The 24397-nt window shown below is 35.8% G+C and overlaps 1 protein-coding gene across 1 annotated transcript; it reads left to right on the plus strand.

Moving 5' to 3' along the window:
- Window positions 1-102: 102 nt before the first annotated feature.
- Window positions 103-23016, plus strand: LOC144979702 (surfeit locus protein 4-like). Its single transcript, XM_078926632.1, has 5 exons — window positions 103-272; window positions 13606-13869; window positions 15535-15578; window positions 15910-16096; window positions 16824-23016. The coding sequence occupies exons 1-5, from the start codon at window positions 222-224 to the stop codon at window positions 17088-17090; spliced, it is 813 nt and encodes a 270-aa protein (XP_078782758.1). The 5' UTR covers window positions 103-221; the 3' UTR covers window positions 17091-23016.
- Window positions 23017-24397: the final 1381 nt, after the last annotated feature.

Here is a 24397-nt window from a genome sequence, read left to right on the forward strand (position 1 = left end):
TCATAAAGTTTCCATCATCAGAGACATTTGAGTAGTTGAATTTTAGATAATTGCATTCATAAACATATTCCTATATTATACGAAGTTGAAAACATAAATCACTTCCGGTTAGAAAAGATCTCTTCCACTTTCGCTACGCATATATCGGCAATCTGCTGGAATTCTTACGTGGACTTTTTATTTACTGGAGTCTACGTCTGTTTCCTTCAAAATAATACAAAATGCCAAAACAAAATGAGTTAATGGATAAAGCCGAAGATGTCGCTGATCAGGTATATATATATATATATATATTAGTGTCCATGATATTATTTAGTTCTGTCGAAACAGTTCGATAAAATCGGTTGGCCGAGCGAAGTTTCCCACCCACATTCACAGAGTCAAAAGTCAGAGCCTTGTTGTTTAACCAGATAAAGGTTGTCTTCTAAAAACCATAATACATTTTCTTTTCTCTACCCTTAATACACCTAAAATGTGAACTGAGCAATGCTGACATAACATTTGGTGTTGTTATTTGGATTATCAAACACCGATTGCTGAAATTTCAAAAGTAAAAACAAGGTTTACGTTCAGTTGGAGTTGGAGATGGATATTTGTCGTGAAGGGATTTCTCCATCTGGATCAGGATATGTAAAACATAGGAAAAAGTAAAGAAAAAGTCTCCACCGAAGTGGGCGTTCTCCATATACGTAGACTACATATATGGGCGGTAAAAGAGTTCGGGTATGTTCGTCCGGTAATAAAAACAGAATCAACATTTATCATTTCTGTCATTATCCCCAGACACCTGAAAATAACCAAATTTCGTTATTCCCAGACAGATATTTGAAACTCCGCTCTTTTAAACAATTATCCACATTCCAGAATATGGAATGTTTCCAAATGCACATAGAAATAAGGAAAGTTAATAAAATATCTATAAAAACATAAAATTAACCAACATTAAATCAGTTGTTACTACATATACACAATATGCGTCGACTTCGAAGTGGGTGTCATGGCCGAATGGTTTAGTCGTCTGCCCTAGAAGTTTTACAACCACCACCACCACATCATCATCACTACCACTACCACAACTACCATCACTATTACAACCACCATCACATCATCATCACTACCACTACTACTACAACCATCATCATCACTGCAAATACCACTACTACTACAACCACGACTACCACATCATCATCAATACCACTACTTCTACAGCCACCAGGATCACATCATCACTACCACTACTACTACAACCACCACTACAACATCATAATCACGACCTCTACAACTACAACCACTACCACATCATCGTCATTACCACTACTACTACAACAACCACCACCACATCATCATTACCACTACTACTACTACAACCACCACCACCACATCATCATTACTACCACTAATACTACTACAGCTGCCATCACATCATCATCACTACCACTACTACTACAACCACCACGACCACATCATCACTACCATTTGTACTACAACCACCATCACCACCACATCATCATTACCACCACTACTACTACAACCACCACCACCACCACATCATCACTACCACTACTACTACAAGCACCACCACCACCTCATCTTCATCACTACCACTACTACTACAACCACCACCACCACATCATCATCACTACCACTGCTACTACAACCACCACAACCACATCGTCATCACTACCACTACTACTGCAACCACCCCACCACCATCATCATACACTACTACACACACTACTCTACTACACTACTACTACTACTACTACTACTACTACTACAAGAACCACCACCTCTACAACATCATCATCATCACTACCACCACTACTACTACAACCACCACCACCACCACATCATCATTACCACTACTACTACTACAACCACCACCACCACCACAACGACTACTACTACAACCATCACCACATCATCATCACTACCACTACTTCTACAACCATCACTACCATTTGTACTACAACCACCATCACCACCACATCAACATCACTACCACCACATCATTATCATCACGACCACGACAACTACAACCACTATACCACCACCATATCATCACCACGACCAGTACTACTACAATCACCACCACCACATCATCATCACTACCACTACTACTTCAACCTCCACCACCACTATATCATCATCACTAGCACCACTACTACAACAACAACCACTATCACATCTTCATCATCACTACCACTATTAATTACTACAACCACCAACACCACATCATCCTCACTACCACCAGTACTACAATCTCTACCCTTAGGATTGGGCGCTTTACTTCATTTGAAAGAAGGAAACTTTGGGATTGTATTTGGCAATGTGTTTATGTATCATAAGATAATTCTAATCAGTTATCTATTTAGAACTATACAATATGTAAACATAATGCCAAATACCATTCCAATCCCTTTTTCTTGTGTGCGGAAATTCCTCTTTCGGCATTGAAATTCCTATGAGTGGTGTCTGAAACTCCTGTTAGCCAAATTTAAAGTTGGCGTCTATCTCTTATTGCTTAATATTAAATTACAGCATATTCACTGTATGTCGTTATTTTTCGCAATATCAACAATCGTTACTTTCAAATATGGATGCTGTGCATATGGTTAAAAAACTCATAACATCCACCAGCCAGATATAATTTACTAAGGCACAAAACTATATTTAATCTTAAAGTTTTATAGTCTGATTAACACAATTCAGTGAGAACTAATAAAATGATGCTAAAACGGTCAGGGCGAAACTTCTAACTGTTGTCGGATTTTCGACAGCACTATTTTGTTCTATATATTCTGTTTGGTGCTGGCTTCCGGCGACAACAGACGTGTTGCGAATGTTTACGTATTTTCTACACATATTTTTATCCATTTATCATTCAATCGCCGGAATTTACGTCTAATTTTTATTCAAAATGGATGTGAAGTATATATTGTTCCTGATTTTTATATTTATTAGTATATTTATAAGCATAAATGGTGTTTTAGCCTGTGATTTTGCTGCCAAAAGCCTATCGATAACATATACTCCAGAGACTCTCCCTCCCTCCAACCCGTGTCACCCCCACCACCCACTATTGACACATCGTTTATTAAAGTAAGAAAGAGGGGAAAATAAGGAGGAATAAAAACAAAATTTAACAGACGGCCTTTCGTCCATTTTTACCCTGTGTAGTGACAGGTAATGTAAGATCACTGAAAAATAAAATTGATGAACTGTTTTCACTGTGTCGTTTTAATAGTGACTATCGTCAAGCCTCCATAATAGCGTTAACAGAGACTTGGCTATCTCCTCAAATACCATCATCATGTTTTGATATTGAACAATATTCACTATTTCGAGGAGATCGGACTAATGTAAATAAACGAACTGGGGGTGGGGTGTGCACATATATTAACAACAAATGGTGCCACCCCAATAACTGTCAGATAAAGAAAATTATGACGATTATATTGAATTTATTACTGTTTCGTCACGACCATATTATCTACCCCGGGAATACACTCATGTCATCATCATCAACGTCTACATTCCACCATCATCAGACAACACCACAGCGAAAAATATTTTGAGGAAAGAAATACAGGACATTCAAATTAAGTCACCCGATGCCGTATTGATGGTCACTGGCGATTTTAACCAATGTAACGATTTTACTCCCCGGGACTTCATCAATACGTGGACTGCGAGACAAGGGACAAAAAAACATTAGATTTATTCCTGTGTAATATTAAAAATAGTTATAAATGTTTACCCCGGGCCCCATTAGGTTTATCTGACCCTGCATGCTCTTGCTACTCCCCACCTACCGCCCTGTTTTTAAACGTGTAAAACCAGTAAAGAAAAGTGTACAGATCTGGAACGGAAGTGTGTGTGAAGATTTGCGTGGTTGCTTTGAATGCACTGACTGGAATGTTTTTATCGAATCATGTGATAGTGTGGATGAGCTGAATGACTGTGTGAGTGAGTATTTAAAATTCTGTGAACAGCTAGTGTCTTGTAAAAAAGAAATAAAATATTATCCTAACAACAAGCCTTGGATAACAAAAGATCTAAAACTTTTATTGAACCAAAAGAAAACTCTCTTTACTAGTGGAAACAAAAAAGATCTGAAAACAAAACAAAAAGAGATAAAGAGAGTAATATCTAGTTGTAGAGACAAGTACAAAAATAAAATTGAAAAATGCTTTTCTTCTGGGGATATACGGGACACGTGGCGGGGGCTTAAAACTGCTGTTAACTATAATCCAAAGCCCACGATTATATCAGAAGATATCGAAATTGAAACTAAATAAATTTTATTCACGTTTCGACACAGCAAACAAATTTGATATTGAAAATGAAAAACATAAATTAGACAGGGCTTTGGAAGATGAAATGACTATTGAGGTCAGTGAAGAAGAAACGAGATTCGTATTTTTGAAACTAAACGAGAGGAAGGCTGCTGGGCCGGATGGATTGAAAGGAAAATTATTAAAAGAATGTGCCCATCAGCTTTCCCCCATTTATACACATATTTTTAACTGGTCCCTCCAATGCGTTTCGATCCCTGAAATTTGGAAAACTTCAAAAATTATTCCTGTTCCAAAAAAAGAAAAACTTGAAACTATGAACGATCTCAGACCTGTTGCACTGACTTCAATAGTCATGAAAACTTTAGAAAAACTTAGGAATCAGTTTATGCCATCGAGTGATAGTCATCAATTTGCATACAAACCAGGACGTGGCGTAGAGGATGCCATTTTGCTGTTTACAAACAACATCTACAGGCATCTAGATCACGCTAGGAGCTATTGCAGATTGCTTTTTGCAGATTTTTCTTCAGCGTTCAATACAATGCAACCTCAGTTGGTTGTTCAAAAATTGACTAGTCTGAATTTAAACAAGTATATAATTGCTTGGGTGCTCGAATTTCTTACGGAGAGAGCACAATATGTTCAATTAGGACAAAACAAATCTTCCTGTATAACTAAAATACTGGTGCTCCTCAAGGTTGTGTATTGTCCCCTGTATTATTCACAATATACACGAATGACTGTAGAAGTCAAAACCTGAGTGTACCTTTAATAAAGTTTGCAGATGACACCGCTCTTCAAGGCCTCATAACAAATGGCAACGAAGTGGCTTATAGGCAAGAAATTGATAGATTTGTGTCTTGGTGTGATGCCCACCACCTAGAGCTTAACATAAGCAAGACAAAGGAGCTAGTGATTGACTTTAGGAGAGTGAAGGAACCGATAGAACCGTTAAAATTAAAGGACCAATTCGTCCAGCGAGTTCCTCACTACAAATACCTTGGTGTAACGATTGATGACAGGCTCAAGTGGGATGAACACTTGAAAGTAATTAGGCATAAGATGTGCAGACGTACATATTTTTTATCAAAACTCTCTCAGTTTAGAATAGATAAAACCCTCTGCACATTATTTGATAGAGCAGTAATTGAAAGTGTTTTGTCATTTTGTATAACAGCTTGGGGAGGCAATTGTTTAGCAGTGGAAAGGAACAAAATAAATTCAAATATTAAAAAATCCATTAAACGCTATATAAATTATGTTGACGATGTAGATCTTTTATACGAGAAATTTTGTATAAATAAAATAACTAAAATATTAAATGACCAGTATCATCCACTAAGACCATCAATTATTATGTCAGAAAGAAGTGGTCGCCCTTTCTCTATTTCAACTAAAACAGAGAGACACCGAAAATCTTTTCTGCCGTCCAGTATTAGGCTTTATAACAACAAGCAATAATCATTTTATATAATAATTTCTCATTTTTACTTTAAAAAAATATAAATATTAATTTATTAATTTATTTGTTTTGCAATCTTTTCAATTTTCAATTTATAGTGACAGTTTTAACTATTATACAGTGTTGAAATTATTCATATTATAAAGTGCAGCTCTGGTTATAGAGCTGCTCCTTTTTTTAAAAATATATATACATCCTATTTCCATTGTATTTTTATCTTATTGTGTAAATTATAACACGTCTGTACAAAAAAATTTCCTTTTTGGGATGCAATAAAGTGTCATGGTCTCAAGTGAGTAAAGAGCTACTCGACTATGCATAAAGATATATGTAGAATGAGGCCCCAGAATTTACTAGTTACTATAAATGAAAAACAATTAACGATTTGTTTACAATGAAATAAAAATAATGATGAAATTTAATTAAAAGAGATAAACAGTGATCGTGGCAGTTACAAATAAAGATATGAATATTTTACGTAACTTATGATAATATCTCAGGTTCGTAAGTTTACGTTTCCAGGCAGTTGATGGGCTTGGATGATCTATTCCTCTGATAACAGGATTGGACTCGTAAAATTCCACTTCCAGGCAATTGGTAAGAGGTTATAGTGTAGTACAGCGGGCTTGGGTTTGATCCTTGAAGATTATACAATCAAAGTTAAAAGCTCCGGCGTCTTAATGGTGTAGATATAATATCTACAAAGTCCCAAAAGATAAAAATCTTACAATATATATATAGGAATAGAGTGACTGGCCGTCCGGCATAGATTGTGGAGAGAAAGTGAGTGTCAAATGTTAGACCTATCAGCTTTTATAATAAGTGGCTACGTGACAGAATGTCGAACGAAAAGTATTCACTAATTAGAAATTAATTCGAGGGAAGGCTATAAAAGGAAAGACGATCTAATATTAGAAGGTAAAGTTTATCTAAGCCTACCGATATATAACTGGAGTGAGATGAATTCAGTTCTTAATAAAATAAAATTTAATAAGATAATTGTGAACAATCTTTACTGTGACACCCCCCCCCACGTTTAAAATATACTCTTTAACCATTATGGGAAAGATAGATTTTACAAACGGAAGTAAATTTACTATCATGATACTCTAGCATTAATCCATTGTTATGATTTGTGCTACAATTAAATTATTTATTAACTAGACATGGAAATGTTTATATTAACGTAGGTATATGAATGGGCGACAATAACAATGAAAGATTGTGATTACAAATCATTGTGATGAACGACATGATGGCAATGTGATTACAAATCATTGTGATAAACAATAGTGATGGTAATGAAGCATGATTTAAGTCGATGATATGAAGGTAATTTTCTGAATGAAATGAATGAAAATGTAAATGGAATATTGACATTTCAATTATTAATCATAAATGAGTGAAAATTCATAACAATAATAGATAAAGAGAAGATTTCCCAAATCATGAATGGGTATGGTATATATATCCAAACAATACTCAATGTTACATTAAGTTGGGTCATCATGTTTACAAATAAAATTATCGAATTTGTGTGTTCTGATTTGGCATAATTTGCGAGGTATCTAACAGTATGCATGGGAGGTTAAGTTATACCCTTCTCACGTCATTACACTAATCGAGAAAGTAGGTCGGCGTGAATATTTTCACAACCTGGTATGTGAGAGATACTGAAAGTGTAATTTTGCAAAAATAGACTCCACCTTAGTACTCTACTATTATTCATTTTGTTATTTCTTATGTACGTGAGTGGTTTATGGTCCCTTTCGACCACAAACTCTTTTAGCAGTAGATATCTGCTGAATGTCTTTAAAGCAAAGACGATGGCCAGTCCTTCACGCTCTATTACAGAGTATCGTGATTCTCTGTCCAATAATTTTCTGCTTGCATATAAGCAAGGCATTAGAGTTCCCTCATGTTCCTGTAATAGTACACCTGCGATGCCCTTATCAGACGCGTCAGTTCTTACAACAAATTCTTTTGATATGTCGGGTAATTTAAGAATTGGTTCTGAACAGAGTAATGCCTTTAATTGTTTAAAGCTATTCTGACACGCTTCTGTCCAAACAATTTTGTTCGGTGACCCATTCTTTGTCAGATTTGTTAGCGGTGTCGCGATGTGCGCGAAGTTGTAAATGTATTTCCTGTAAAAATTTAGGAGCCCAAGTACTTTGCGTACTTCTTTTTTTGTCTTAGGTGGTTGCAATTGGGCGATTTTTGTTTGTTTTTCTGTCTCGGGTGTCTGTGTCCCATGACCAACGGTATGATTAATCCTGCATTTGAAGCTTCGATATTAGTAAACATAGGTTGCGACACTGTGTCTCTATCAAAATATTTTTTTAGCATATTTGCATGGAATGTCTTTGTTGTGTTGTTAATTTTAATCTCATAATTAACATTAGATTTTACTGCTGTTATTTTGAATGGTCCTTTCCATGTAGCTAAAAGTTTACTCGAGTCATCGGGTAAGAGTATTAGTACTTTGTCACCAATCTCAAATTTTCTTGATTTGCTTTTGCGATCAGAGTATTCCTTGTATTTCTCTGCTTTTTTAGTGACGGATTCCTGTGCTAGCTTACACGTGTCCTCTATTCTGTCTTTCAGGTTTCTTACATATTCGTAAGCAAACATAATTTCGTTATTGTCCTCCTCATTCCCTTTACAAATGTCGGCTACTATATTGATCGGGCCGCGAGGTGATCGTCCATACATCAACTCAAATGGGGAGTAGCCTGTAGATTCTTGGGGTATTTCTCTATATGCAAATAGGATTGCTGGTAAGTATCTGTCCCAATCATCTGGTTTTTCTGCTGACACTTTTCTTAACATATTCTTTAGAGTGCCATTAAATCTTTCACAAAGACCATTTGCTTGGGGGTGGTAGGGAGTTGTGAATGAGTGTTGGATTCCCATGAGTTTTATGGTTTCATGCATCATATGTGATGTAAATTGGGGTCCATTGTCCGACAGTATCTCATTTGGTATGCCTATTCTAGTAAAAATTGTCATCAATGCTTCAGCTATGTGATCCGATGTAGTTGATTTCAATGCTATCGCTTCTGGCCACCTGGTTGCGTAATCGACTAGTGTTAGTATGTGTGTATGGTTTCTATCTGATTTTGTTAAAGGGCCTATAATGTCAATTGCAACTTTTTGAAAAACTTTTTCAATAACTGGGGTTGTCTCTAATGGCAATCTCGGTATTCTGCCTTTTGCGACTCTTCTTTGGCATGTGTCACAAGATTTCACATATTCTCGGACGTCTTTAGTAATTCCAGGCCATGTGAAATTCTCGGATATTCTCTTCAATGTGGAAGAGCTCCCAAGATGTCCAGAAGTTATTGAATCGTGCGCTATTCCAAGGATTTTGTTTCTGTAAATACTCGGCGTGACCAGTTGTTTAGCTATTTTATTTCTTTTCCTATGTAACCTGAACAGAATATCTTTTTCAATGATGTATTCAACTTTTGATTTCGTCCCTTTGTTTGCGATATTGAAATATGAAGTTAAAGTCGGGTCCTTTTTCTGTTCTTCAATGAACGTGTTCCTGTCAAATTGTTGTGGTTCAAGAGAAATAGTCATTGGCTTCTCTGTTATCTTAGTCATCTTTCTTGTTTCTGCTAGACAAGCTGTTTCTTGGGTTAATGACCATTCTTTTACATCTGTTGGGTTGTCTTTAAGACCTTTTATATTGCCAACAATAACATCAGCGACGGGGTTGGGAAGTATACAGCATTCCACTATTCCTGTATAGTATGGGGTTTCTATGTACACGTTAGCTGTTTCAAAGGTTTCGACTGTGCCACTGAATGTGATGCATTGTACCGTTTTTCCAGTTTTGTCTTCGTCATTGATCAAAGATGCTTTTATTCCTACTGTACTGCATCCTGTGTCTCTCAATATTTTGCAATCAGTTCCATTAGCTTTGCCTTCACAAAAAAATAGCGATCCTGATTTGTGAGTTTGTGTTAAAAGTGACATACCTTTCACGCAATACACATTTATATTTTCTCCTGACATTACTCGTGTCTGATTGTTTACACCTGTTTGGAGTGATGCATTTGCAGTTTCTTTTGGATATCCCACGATTTTGTAACATTTGTCTGCTGTGTGGCCTTTCATTCCACAATATTGACATTTAATTATAGGTTTGTTGGTTTTCTTATACTCAGTATTATTGTCAGTGCTATTTCTTGTTTTGTTTTGATAGGGTCGGCTATGGTCTCTATTGAACTGTTTGTTCCATGGTTTGTTACTATGATCATCTTGTTTCACTTGCGTGTTCCGAGTGATTGATCGGCTCGTTCTATTTGAGTACTGAACTTTAGGTGTACATGGACTCTGAGCAGCGGCAGCGTAGTATGGTTCCTTCAATGTTCTGCTAAGGGGTGTCAATGGATGTGCGCTGTTAAAGTTTTCTGCGTAGATTTTTAATTTGTCCAAGTTTTCTGGCTTTCTCTCTTTAAAGAATGCGACTAAATCTGGGTTGCAAGCTTGATAGATTCGATTCTTCAGCGTGAGATAGTAAAGGCCTGCAAAGTCGTCTTGTTTTACGTTTGCCAACTCAAGCCACCGATTTAGAAATTGAGTAATTCGGTTCACGAATGTATTAAAGTCTTCTCCACTTTCCGGTTTTGCAGTGTGAAACCTTTCCTGGTAACCATCTTCCGTTAATCTAAATCTTTTTAGTAGAGCGTCTTTAATTTTTCCATAGTCATCTGCATCTTCAGTTGTTAAGGTATAGAAAACTTTTAGCGGTTCTCCAGATAAGCAGTTAATCAAGGCTGTGGCCCATTTGCTTTCTGGCCAACGATAACCTTTAGCCTGAACTTCGAATCGGTGTAAGAAGGATTCTAGACAGTCTGAGCGTTCATCGTATGTTGGCATGCGTGGAAGTTTCACGAAAAATTCATCACTATTATTATGTTTTCTTTCATGACCGGTTTTTGTTTTTTCAATTTCCAGCATCATTTGGGTCCTTTTGGTTTCTTCTTCTGCTAAAGCTATTTGTCTTTTTAGTTCCCTTTCTTGGACTCTTTCTTCTCGTTCTTCTCTACGTATTCTTTCTTCGTGTTCTTTTTCTTCTCTACGAATTCTTTCTTCATTTTCTTCTCTACGAATTCTTTCTTCATGTTCTTTTTCTTCTTTTACTTTCTCTTCGCACCATGAAAATATTCTTTCCTGGGGTATTTCTAAGTCCTTTGCGAGACTTAAGTATCTTTTATATGCTTCCATGTTGTAATAAATTAGTTACGATATTTTATATATATTATATTGACAGGATACTGTTACTGACTGTTTTATTTATTTACACTTACTGGAATGAACTGTTCTATTTTTAGAAATCTCTCTCTCTCTTATTTCAACTTATTATGTATGTTGAATTTGATGCCTTTTATCGTTATATCTTATAAAGCAATGTGTCAATACAATGCGGAGTTATTATGACTTGTGTCAATAACAATGTGTCAATCGCGTGTACTCTAAACTATGTTACTACGAAAAATGTATCACCAATGTGTGTGACTCGTCGTTAGTTTGTGTACAATTATTCGCAATGACGCTAATGTACTAGAGTGTGATAACAATAATAGGATGCCAAAATAATCCCAAGTTATCTATCACTAAATATAACACGACGGCTAGTAGACTCCTTTTATTATTATTCAGTTTTTAAAGACTCACTTTTCAGAACATAATATATAAGTGGTTTTCGGTAACAGTAATATGCCAAAAATGCATTTAAAACAAATCACTATGCAAAACAAATCACGATGTCTATAGTTACTATGTGATGCCCAACTCATGTAAAAGAGAATAATGAAGGATATATTTACCAACTCAGTTCGTGGCTGGGACCTCTCTCTTGTTCAATGGTTGTTCAACAATTGTAATTAGGCATTGAAGAGTGTTTAACAGTGATGTCTGAAATACAAAACAATAAAATATCGTAAGATTTACAATAGTTACAAAATGTGTTCACAACACTGAGTGATTGGATGACAGGTGAATGAATCGTTATGGAATGTAAACATATTGAAAACAATTCATGAATGAGGCAAACAACAAAATGAAATGAGTGATATAATAACAAAGTGGACAAGGAATGAATGAATGAATGAAAAACTGAGTGAATAGATGAATGAATGAATGGATAATGTATGAATGAAAGAATGAAAGGAGGAATAAATGTATGAATGATTGGATAAATGAGTGAATAAACGGATGAATGAATGAATGAATGAATAAATGAATGAACAATGAATGAATGAATAATTTATAAATGAATAAATGAATGAAGGAATGAATCAATAAAATGCTATTCAATTTGAATGAAAGAATGAATGGATAAATTGCTATTCCATTTAAATGAAGAAATGAAAAAGAAAAAAAAATTAATCCTGTAAATAGGGAGTTCAATTAAAATATGATCAAGTGGGGCAATTAAGAGTTTTTAAACTTTAAAGTTAGATGAAATAGATATATGTAACTAAATAAATTCAATTCTTTATATGTGTCCCCTCCAAAATGTCATGGTCTCAAGTGAGTAAAGAGCTACTCGACTATGCATAAAGATATATGTAGAATGAGGCCCCAGAATTTACTAGTTACTATAAATGAAAAACAATTAACGATTTGTTTACAATGAAATAAAAATAATGATGAAATTTAATTAAAAGAGATAAACAGTGATCGTGGCAGTTACAAATAAAGATATGAATATTTTACGTAACTTATGATAATATCTCAGGTTCGTAAGTTTACGTTTCCAGGCAGTTGATGGGCTTGGATGATCTATTCCTCTGATAACAGGATTGGACTCGTAAAATTCCACTTCCAGGCAATTGGTAAGAGGTTATAGTGTAGTACAGCGGGCTTGGGTTTGATCCTTGAAGATTATACAATCAAAGTTAAAAGCTCCGGCGTCTTAATGGTGTAGATATAATATCTACAAAGTCCCAAAAGATAAAAATCTTACAATATATATATAGGAATAGAGTGACTGGCCGTCCGGCATAGATTGTGGAGAGAAAGTGAGTGTCAAATGTTAGACCTATCAGCTTTTATAATAAGTGGCTACGTGACAGAATGTCGAACGAAAAGTATTCACTAATTAGAAATTAATTCGAGGGAAGGCTATAAAAGGAAAGACGATCTAATATTAGAAGGTAAAGTTTATCTAAGCCTACCGATATATAACTGGAGTGAGATGAATTCAGTTCTTAATAAAATAAAATTTAATAAGATAATTGTGAACAATCTTTACTGTGACAATTATTATTATTATTATTATTATTATTATTATTATTATTATTATTATTATTATTATTATTAAGTGCTAATATTAAAAAAAAACCCCCAAAAAAAACTTAATGGTAAAAATAAAATTTGTAACGTCAAAGAACAGAACCAACAAAAAAGAAAATAAAAGAGTTTTATTTCATTCCTCGAAAAAATCAGTTCTATTCCGTTTCGAGTGCTGACTTAAAAAAAAAAGAAACTATTTATTTGTCGCATCAAAGATAAAACAAAACTAGACCGTCTATCAGTTAGCTATATTATCATACCACCTACACACCCCGCTGGACGTGGATTTATTCACTGCCTGCCTGTCAGTCAGCGAGAGAGGGTCGCGCAGTTCGTGCAAGTCATCTAACACACACCTAGTCAGTAAATAACTAGCACGCACAGAGTGTGACGGACAGGGCCGTTTCTCTTTATTTTGCTACCAACGCACATGCATTTCATTGTCTCTCGTTTCTCCTTCCTAGAATAAGATACATTGAAATTAGAAGATAAGGATGACATGCCAATTTTAATTTTCCATCTTTTCACCAGGTGCTACGGTACTCAAAACATTTCATGCCCCACATCGCCCGGTTTTGTCTGATCAGCACTTTCCTGGAGGATGGCATCCGTATGTGGACACAGTGGGGGGAGCAGAGGGACTACATGAACGTCTCTTGGTCTTGCGGCTACTTCTTGGCCACTGTCTTTGTAATCGTCAATTTGGTGGGCCAGTTGGCAGGGTGTGTTATGGTCTTGAGTCGACAGAAAGTACCCATTGCTTGTGGAATTCTTTTTGGTATCATTGGTTTGCAGGTTTGTGATAGTTTAAAAAAAAACAACAATGATACTTTGTCATCACCGTATTTGATATGCCTATCAACGTGTTTCAGTTTAAACTACCTACTGTAGGTTTTCTGTTTGTTCATTTTCCGGGTTTTTTGTTTTGTTTTGTTTTTTAGTATTAGATTTTTCTTTTTAAAATTTAGTGTTTGTTACGGAAAATGAGTCATATCATAATCATAGTCACAGTACATTACACAGCCTTTGTTTGGGTGTATATAATTTAGATGTTTGTTTAGAAAGGGAAAGTAGACAGTATTGGGTTGGTTGGGATCTTAGAGTCCCGGTTTTTGTGTAGAAAGGGAAAGAATAAAGTATTGGATTGCCTGGGTGTTTTTATAGAAAGGTAAAGTGAGCAGTATTTTGTTGGTCAGGAGTGTATGGTGAGGATGTTTTTATAGAAAGGGAAAGAAGGCGGTATGAGTATAGGATTGGTTGACAGTGTAGGGTGTGGGTTTTTGTATAGAAAGGGAAAGAAGGCGGTATGAGTATAGGATTGGTTGACAGTGTAGGGTGTGGGTTTTTGTATAGAAAGGGAAAGAAGGCGGTATGAGTATAGGATTGGTTGACAGTGTAGGGTGTGGGTTTTTGTGTAGAAAGGGAAAGAAGGCGGTATGAGTATAGGATTGGTTGACAGTGTAGGGTGTGGGTTTTTGTATAGAAAGGGAAAGAAGGCGGTATGAGTATAGGATTGGTTGACAGTGTAGGGTGCAGGTTTTTGTATAGAAAGGGAAAGAAGGCGGTATGAGTATAGGATTGGTTGACAGTGTAGGGTGTGGGTTTTTGTATAGAAAGCAGACCTGCCTATTACTACGAAAAGTTCGTAGAAAGACGAATTTTGGCTCCAGCTACAGGACTGCATTCGCCTCTTTGACTCAATAAATCTTGTTGAAAAGGAAAGTTTATTCCTTTGATCCTTGTAAATTTTTTTGATCATGCTGAGGGTAAATAATTTATTTATAAAGCTTTTTAAGGTAACTTTTTCTTTTTGTTCCATGGAAGCCACACATTTTTGAAATTTCAAGTATGCAGCTGTGAGAAAGGGACTGAGGATATTATTGGATTGAGTGAAAGTGTACGGTGTGGGTTTTTGTATAGAAAGGGTAAATAAGGCACTATGGGTATGGGATTGGTTGAGATTGAGAGTGTCTGATGTGGGTTTTTATATAGAAACGGAAAGAGGACAGTATGACTATTGTATTGGTTGAGAGTGTATGTTGTGGATTTTTGTATAAAAGGATAGTGAAGGCAGTATGAGTATGGAATTGGTTGAGAGTATCTGGTGTGAATTTTTATATAGAAAGGGAAAGAGGGCAGTGTGACTATTGGATTGGTTGAGAGTGCATGTTGTGGATTTTTGTATAAAAAGGTAGTGAAGGCTGTATGAGTATGGGATTTGTTGAGAGTGGCTGGTGTGGGTTAAAAACAAACAAAGCATAGACCCAGTAACCCATCCATTAATTAATGGATGAATCATACCTGCACCCGTACCAGTCCTGTAACTTGTAAAGCGAGTGCTCTACCAACTGAGCTATCATTGTCCCCAGATCCTTGAAGATATTTATGATTTGTCAAGTGTATCTATATATATTATATATATATATATATATAGCCTTTTTTTCCTCATGTCTTCCCCAGACACTTGCCTACAGTATAATTTGGGATGTCAAATTTTTGATGAGGTGAGTCTTTTCTTGTCATAGGCATCATTCTATACTTCACCATTATTGTATATATATATACAGTCATGACTCTCTAATTCGGATCTGCAAAATTTTATGTCTCCGTTATCATATTTTACCATAATCTGGAAATTCTTGTTTTCACCCTTGTGTGCATATTTTATTCTTCTCTCATATAAACAGCGTATTTTTATTTTATTTTTTTAAATATTTTATTTTTTCAGTAAGGAAAGGGCTTAAATTGTTGTAGCTTTTAATGTAGGCATGATTTTCCTCTAGATCTGTGTAAAAAAAAAAATTGGCTTATGATTCTATTTCTTCTTTCCAACAGAAATTTGGCTTTAGCTGGGGGGGTGTTGTTACTGCTGGCTGAGGATAAGGCTGAAGGCAAGTCATTGTTTGCCGGTCTACCGTCCATGGGCGAGAACAACCCCAAACAGTACATGCAACTTAGTGGTCGAATTCTCTTGGTGCTCATGTTTCTGACACTTTTGCGCTTTGATTTCACTTTCATGCAGGTATGGGGATGTTTGTATTTGTTTTGTTTTTAAAAAGTAAAATGGGTTGTTGATGTCGATGCCTTTATTTTCATATTTTCATACAACCAGACACTAATGGATTGGTGTAAATACTGGGACCTTCTTTGTGGCTTTAGAGTCCTTTAGAGATATAAAACCTGTGGAGATAAGAGTTTATCCAGTTTTGTGTCAATGCATAAAGTCAGTAACATTTATATGCAAGTCTTCAGATTTCTCTCTACCACAAAGAATTTTTTTTTTTAATTTTTAAAACCCAATCTAGCAGATTTAGACACCCAGTCACTGCTGGATGAGAGTGGAGGTTGTTAAGACATCTTTCAATGTACAGAGAAATAGATCACCTTCTTATCATTGCTCCGTATTTCCTTCATATAGAGGCCTTGCTGTCACAGTATAATCCTTTCTTCAGATAACAGTAAAATACATCAATACATCACGTTAAATCCAGAGGCATTAACTGTTGTTGGTTGAACAACTGTTTGTCTGGATTTACAGTGTTGACGTTTTAACTGTTTTAATTGTTGGCTGAAAAATGGCTTTGTGTCATATTGTTCTTTTTTTTGAAGCTGTCTTATTCATTTTTCTGCATTACATTTTACACTCCAAAGCTTCTAGCAGCTAGTTTCACTTTTTGTGTGTTTGTGTGAATTTTAAAAAAATTGATATTTATCAGTAATTATTATTTTTTTTTTCCTTTCACTGACAGATGGTTCAAAATTTGATAGGTACAGCTCTGATTGTATGCGTTGCTATCGGTTATAAGACTAAACTGTCAGCCCTGGTTCTGGTTGCCTGGCTTACCATCCTCAACTGTTACTTCAACGCCTGGTGGAACATTCCTGACTACCGGCCCATGAGGGACTTTCTCAAGTACGACTTTTTCCAGACCATGTCAGTGATTGGTGGGTTGTTGTTGGTGGTGGCCTTTGGACCCGGTGGTGTCAGCATGGACGAACATAAAAAGAAATGGTGAACATTGTGTAGCAATAGTCAGTGTGAGCACTTTGTCTTTTGTTGTTTTTTTTTTGTACCAGGGCTATGGAGTCCACTGTAAGGTGGGAGATTGATGGGGGCTGCTATAGGGTCTTCTATATTTTTTATCTGTCATCTGTTATTCCTTTCTCATAGACTTTCTGTCCTTGTCCTGGAATGAGACAATTTGGTTTCCACCAGAAACTGGCACGAGTCCTTTTCCAAGAGGGAGACATTGATTCTGAATGTCGATGTTTTTCTTTGGTTGTTTTTTTTTTTTTTTTCCTTCTGTAAATTATCTCTTTGAATGAATGTGCATTATAATTTTAAAAGAGTTACTTCCTTTTTGTGGAAGATCCTCTGCCTGTTTTTTTTTCTTTTTTTTTTTACTTTGGCTGGATAATTCTCTTTGTCTTTCTCGTTCTATATTGTCCCTGCCACTCACTGGACACAGGATCTACCCGTCTGATTGTGATGAATAGCATCTTCCTTTTCCTTGTCACTGACAATCACTGGACACGGAATCTACTTGCATAGATTTGTGTTGTTTACCATTTTCATTTCCCTTGTCACTGATATGGCTTAAAAACATGGCAAGCATCTTTCAACTTCTGAAAAAAAAAAACTGTCATCTTTATTTGGTATTTGACATCAGTGCCTGATTTATGCTACCTCATATTAAACATGGAAGCAGCACCAATCTGGAGACAGGCCATGAGATGTTGGCCAGTCTACTCGTTTATTTCATTGTACTCTGACAAGGCAATTTTTAAAATCATTTTATCCAACATAATTTTACTTCAAATGTTGATTAATTAAGATGACCTTTGGTGAACTTTTTCATAAAAGTTTCAAACTTGAGGTTTCTTTATGAGAATGTTACTCATATTGGGAGTCATTTTAATCGATTGATACCCTGAGATGTACATTCCTCCCACCAAATCTAAGCATCAGTGTAACACACTGTATAGTCACCTGGAACAACTACAAAAGACGTCTAACTTCTACGGGCTAGAGCTTAGCTGGTCACTGATTCGGATAAGTAAGTAAATTGATTGATGTTTCAAGTACAATTTATCTGGCCAAAATGAAGAAAAAATTGTTTTTTTTTTATCAGAGTATGTATGGTTGCATTGCTTTCTGTATTGGGATTACTGTGTTGTTGGTGATGGAGAGCCTTGTGCTAGGATATTGTTTTTATCTGGTTGTTGTTGCCAAAGAGGAGGAATTTTGTCCATAGCTGAGTGTTGCAGAATTGTTGTGCCCTGGTATAAAATGAACTGTCATTGAGTGTAGTAAATAAGTAGTGCTAGGAATGGGTTTGCTGAAGCTTTGAATTAACTCTACGCTGGTTTGAACTCTACGCTGATATGATTTGTCGTTAATTGCTCAGTGATGTATTATCATTGCTGTCTACATTACAAGGTTTGTGTTGTTAAATTAAACGTTCATTCATCCCATCCCTTGCCCTCTTCCCCTCCTCCATTCATAGAAAGAAAGAAAAAAATCAGCCTTTCTCAACTGGGGATCGAATCTCCGTCATCTTAGCTATCAGTAATCAGGAGGTCTGAGGTTTGAACCTACTGAGGTTGATTCTAGGCAGGCTGATTTTTTGGGAATGATTTTTTCTTGTGTATTTCTTTCTGCTTCGTTTGGCGGCACTGTTTCGTACACACTTTTTTTTCAGATTTTAGTTTGCTATTGCAACTGCTTCATTCTGGACATAAAACTTTTGGCAATGAGGACACTGTTAGAATAAAACTTGATGGTGTTTTTTTTTTTTTTCGTTTAGTGTGTGGATTTGGTGTGACTTCCATTGTCTGTCATTTGTACGAATGGGTAAATCATTTCAAGATTAAGGGAGGAGGGGGTGGCTTTGGATTCTTTATTCTTTTTTTTTTTTTTCTTGAATTGGACTTTATATTTTCAAAGAAAATGAAGGAAATTTGATGAAAACATTGCTCTTTAATCAATTTTTTTAGAAAGATGCAAATGATGACTGAAATAGTATATTTTGGATTGATTCAGATTTTTCCTCTAAAATTTTGATTTCTAAAGATGAAAAAAAAAAATAATTTTTTTTTCATATGTACAAACGTACACGTTAACTGTTTTTATTTTTGTGGTCTGTGATATGTCGGCATTTGACGTCTCCAAATTGCATTTATTGCCAAACCGATCACAAGTTCTTTCTGTTTTATTAGTTTTTTGTTCAGTAAGTTTTGTTTATCGTTGTGTGTCATCCAAAGAGTTTTTAAAAAAAATAAATACATATGTTTTTTAAACTTCGTTCATGTGAGTTGTCATTGCTGTTGTATTTTAGTTGTAGTCTGGCTTGATGACTGAGTGGACGAACGATTGGCATTGGTGATGGAAACCTGTATTTATTTATTGCCTTTTGATGTGTGTTGGTGTGGATGTGTGTGCATGTGTGATTATAATTAGAGAGGGACAAAAGACTGATGAATCGTTCGTTTTTTATTTTTATGTCGTGGTGACATTGTGCATTGTGTAATGCCTGGTGGTGTTTGTGTAAGCGTGTCGCATCACAAAGCATTTTGTATGGGTAGGGGTGTGGAGAGATGACAGAATACTTTATTGTGTACAATCTATTGCCAGTTATCCAGTTTTGTGCAGCGACATGAAAGTTGCTGGGGTGGGGTCTTCTGACCTCCCACTGTGGGTGGAGAGGTCATGTTTGTCTTTTATCCCCCTATATCTGTTTTTTTTTTCCCCTTTCCCTCTTGCTTTCTGTATTTGTTCTGGACATAGATTGCTCAGTTTTTTCCTGGTCCTGGTGGGGATCCTTAACTAAGAGTGAAGCAGTCAAATAAATAGTTCCCTTTTTTTTTAGAGATAATATTTTTTCCTGTGTAAATCATCTCTCTGTTATGTACTTTTATAGATTTTGTTTTGAATTTATTGTACTTTGTAAGCATTTGAGTTTTCCTTCTTGTGGGATTATTTGCTTGTGACTAGACAGGGCTTTTAGGCAATATCAATCAGATACATTGATGGAATTGTGTATTCTTTGTTCCTTATTTGAACTAGTCCCCTTTGTCTGACCTTTTCTTTGGTGCTATTAGCTTCAAATCTGCAACTTTTCCCCCAATCATCTTCCTTTATACTGGTGATGGAATGACCTACACGTGTCAATAGCACTGTAAAATCAATGAAAGTCGCCTTGTAATTAGTTTAGTTCTATTGTGTGGATGTTTTGGTCAGGAATGCATGTGGCCTGGTAACTGGCAGTAGACATAACATTGTATGTAACGACAATGTTGTTTCTTAAAATGATAATGATAGTCATAATAATTCGCTTTTGAGCATTATTTTTGTTGTTGTTGTTATTATTATTATTATTATAATTATTATTATTATTAATATTTACATTGATATTAATGAAATTATTATTACTCTGCTTTAGCTTGCGGAAGACAACCTATACTATATAATTTTAAAATTATTAATATATCAAGTTCAATCTAGTAGTGGCATGGGTGGTGGATGGCTTGGGTCATGTGACATATTACATCACATGACTCTTTAATATGAATTCAACGAAACCTTATTTGTGGTCCCGTTGCCTCATGATGGTGTATGTAGGGGTGATTTAGATGCTGAAGGTTGAAATTATCGTTTTTAAAAAGGATAGTTGTTATGTTTGATATAGGAGAATGAATATAGTTTATTAAACTGAGAAAGATCTTTAAAAGCCCCTTTGTGATATCTAATTCCCCCCCGACATAATAGATACCAAGTAGAGGTGATTGGTCACAAATTTCTCTCAGAGAATGTAAATCCCCTTTTATCAAATTTTTACCGTTTATTATTTCTTGACGCTCTTTTTTTTTTTTTTTTTTGTTGATATGGAATGAGATTTCTTCTGGATCCTGGCAATTACTTTTTGTGTGTGTGTGTGTTGGCCAGAAATGTTTTTTATTTCACTGCTTTATATATGGATGAATTTAGATGCGTCCCAACTCATCAGAAACTCTTACTCTTGTTAATAGAAGTCACTGGTTTGTGACACACTGTCTCACAGCGGTATCGCGTCGGGATGAACTGGGTCCTAAATAAGTTTAGGGTCATCTCGGTTCGTTGATATTTAAATTTTGAATAATTTCTGGCCACAATGACAGACAGGAGTTTTATCAGGACATGACAAAAATGACGGTCAGTTCTACGACTGACCTTCTTGTATCTCAGACCTTTTGTATTGTTGGACTCTTAATGTGCTGCTTTTTTTTTGTGTCACAACATTTTATGCTCAAGTGTTTGACAACTTCTAGTTGATGGAGTGCTGTGTGGTTATTGACCTTGCGTGTGTGATTAATGGTGACAAGATCTAGCCCATGTCCAAAGAGAACTAAAATCTGGAGGCCTCAGTTTGCAGACTGCAAACCCATGCAGCAACAATCTGAAAACATCTTGTCGTTGTCTCAAGCACACAAAGGTGCAGGGCGAATTGAGTCAGATGAAGAAGACTCAAGACATTTTTTGAAATTTTTTACTCTGACCTCTGTCTACTGGCTTAGATTCACATTGTTGTGACAGAGACTGCCTTGTAAGCAGAGCTGCCAACTCCTGTTTTTTCCCTGGGTTTATCCAAAAGTCCTGGCTGGATGTTAAATCTATAGGGTGTTTGGTGGGGGGGGGGGGGGGGGGTTGTAATTATGAAAAAAATGTGTGACATATTTCTAATTTGATATCGTCATAACAAAAGACTCGATATTTCATTATTTTAATGATGAAGATTGGTTGCTTCAAGCACGATCACTTCCTTTACTTGAATGTAAAATTAAGGCTGATCTATGCAATTTGGGTTTGTGAAGAAAAAAAATTACCAATTATAAAGTTAAAATCCTGATTTTTCACTATGGCCGCATGGATTGGCAGCTCTGTGCAAAGCAAAGGTGTTGCTTTTTAAGTAAGGTTGAAAAATTGGAATTAATCTTGCAGTGAACTTTCATACATTTTTTGTAACCAAATATACAATTGGCGTCAATAGAACAATGGGCAAATATCTCTTGATTGGATTGGGATGTTTGTTGGACAAGTGACATTTTGAAATTAGAGAGGATATTTTTTGCTAGTCATTTGATGTTGTGTCTTCATGTTACCCTTCTAGTGTTTCCTTTATCTTCCTGTGCAGTTAGTTTTTTGTTTGTTTGTTTTTTAAACTGAGCACTTTTAAAAACTTTTTATATGATTCCTGTTTAGTAGAAATACATAGCGGCCAACCTTCCCAATAAAATTGAGATTGTCCAGATTTTGTAATCTGGCAGGGAGAAAAAAACAAAACAATTCATCTAGAGCTGCTTTCTTTGGGCATCTGTATAAACCATTAGGCCACTCAGATTACATCTAATATTGTAAGGTTGTTGTTTTTGTTGTGGAACAGTTGACATACGTCACATGGTGTGTTGTCAGAGTAGATGGAGTGAATGTGTCATAGGTTTGTCTGCCTCGTGGTGTGTTGTCAGACTGGATGACAAGTGAGTGAATGTGTTATAGGTGGTCTATGTGTCACGGATGGAGGGAATGTGTTGTAGGTTTGTCTGCCACGTGGTGTGTTGTCAGACTGGATGGAGGGGAATGTGTTGTCGGTTTGTGTGCCACGTGGTGTGTTGTCAGACTGGATGGAGTGAATGTGTTATAGGTTTGTCATGTGGTGTGTTGTCAGAATAAATGTATAGAATGTGTTGAAAGTTTATTTACCATGCATCGTCATGCTGTCAAAACTAAATGGAGGGAATGTCCTGTGTGGTTGTATTTTGTTGTTGTTGTGATTGTGATATATGAATTATTAATATTATTATTACATACAATTACGATGATGTAAGAATGGGCTGAATGTTGAGGTCCCTGCATTGTAAGTAACTTCATGACATAAATCATTATTAAACTTCCCGATGTTGAAACAATCCACTGTCTTTCGGCATTTGTTACTTTTTATTTAATTTTATGAACATATTTGTATGGATGACTCTAACTAAAAGGTGGAAGCGACCGCTGTGTGGGTAGGGATGTCACTATTTATGTCTTCTATCCCTTTATGTATATGTTTTCTTTCCAAGGCTTCTGTCTTTGTCTTGGAATGAGTTATTTGGTTTTGTTCGGGCTTGGTCAGTCCTTGGCTGGGAGGGAAACGATCAATTGTAAAGTTTTCGGGAGATCATTTAAAACTTTTTTTTTTTGTTGTAAACCATCCTTCTTTTGATTTGTTTTGAATATAATATTTTAAACACATTAGTGGGATCATGTGCTTGTATCTGGACAGGACTTTTACTTTTAGGTGATCAAGCACATTGATGGTTTGCTCTTGGAGTGTTCTCTATTTGAACACTACCCTATCTTCTTCCATTTTACTGGTGCTGATATGACCCAATTATTTTGCATGCACTCTAAAATCCTTGAAATTTTAAAGCAAGCAAACAGCCAAATTCCTTTTAAGGTACATAATAGTAGGAGGAGAGTATAGCACGCCTGACCATGATGTTTAAGATAAAGAACAACCTGGTGGTGATTTCAAATCCTGATCTCCAGACATCGCCAAGAACACCCACATGGACAGTTTCATCCACCAAAGAAAATTCTCATTTTACCCCAGAACCATCACAGATTGCAACAATTTACAACGGGAAGTTACATCTGCACCCACTTTAGATCTATTTAGAGAGTCTCTAGATCACTGCTGAATTTTCACCTTAATGTTATTGTTCATGTCAAAGTCTTCATGAGTGAAGGTGGATATTAAAGGAAGGGAGTTGTCTACAGTGCTTATATCAATATAATATAGATCTAAGTCGAGTGAATAAATATCTTCTAATATCAATTTAGTAGGTTTGACCAGCAAACAAGTAAATTGGTGATAATTTTACCAATTGGATGATAATGGTTCTGCAGCAAACAAGTTATCCACTAATGATATCCAGCGGCACGGATACGAGACAATCAGAAAAAATGTAACATGGCATAATCCAACAATGATATTCCACAAATAAAGTAGAGTTAACTGTGTGAGTCTTGTCATACAGACCTGTCATCTGCATTTTTTGCCAAATTGGGACCTAAAATTTGCCAAAATTTGCCAAAAAATTTGCCGAGGTGAACTAAGCATTTCAGTAAAAACACACGATAAAAGAAAAAATAAATATAAAAGAAAATATATTCCATTTAAGGAGGCTACATTATGAATAGCGTTGTTACAAAGATTTTAAAGGATCATTATCCGTAGAAAGAAGCTTCCCTTAGTTTGGGCCCAGGCAAAGCTGCAACATTTCTCAAGTTTCGCACTTTTTTTTT

This window comes from Berghia stephanieae, chromosome 9 (assembly GCF_034508935.2).
Source record: "Berghia stephanieae isolate SIO BIC M18660-M18661 chromosome 9, UCSD_Bste_1.3, whole genome shotgun sequence".
In the NCBI taxonomy this organism is placed as follows: domain Eukaryota; kingdom Metazoa; phylum Mollusca; class Gastropoda; order Nudibranchia; family Aeolidiidae; genus Berghia; species Berghia stephanieae.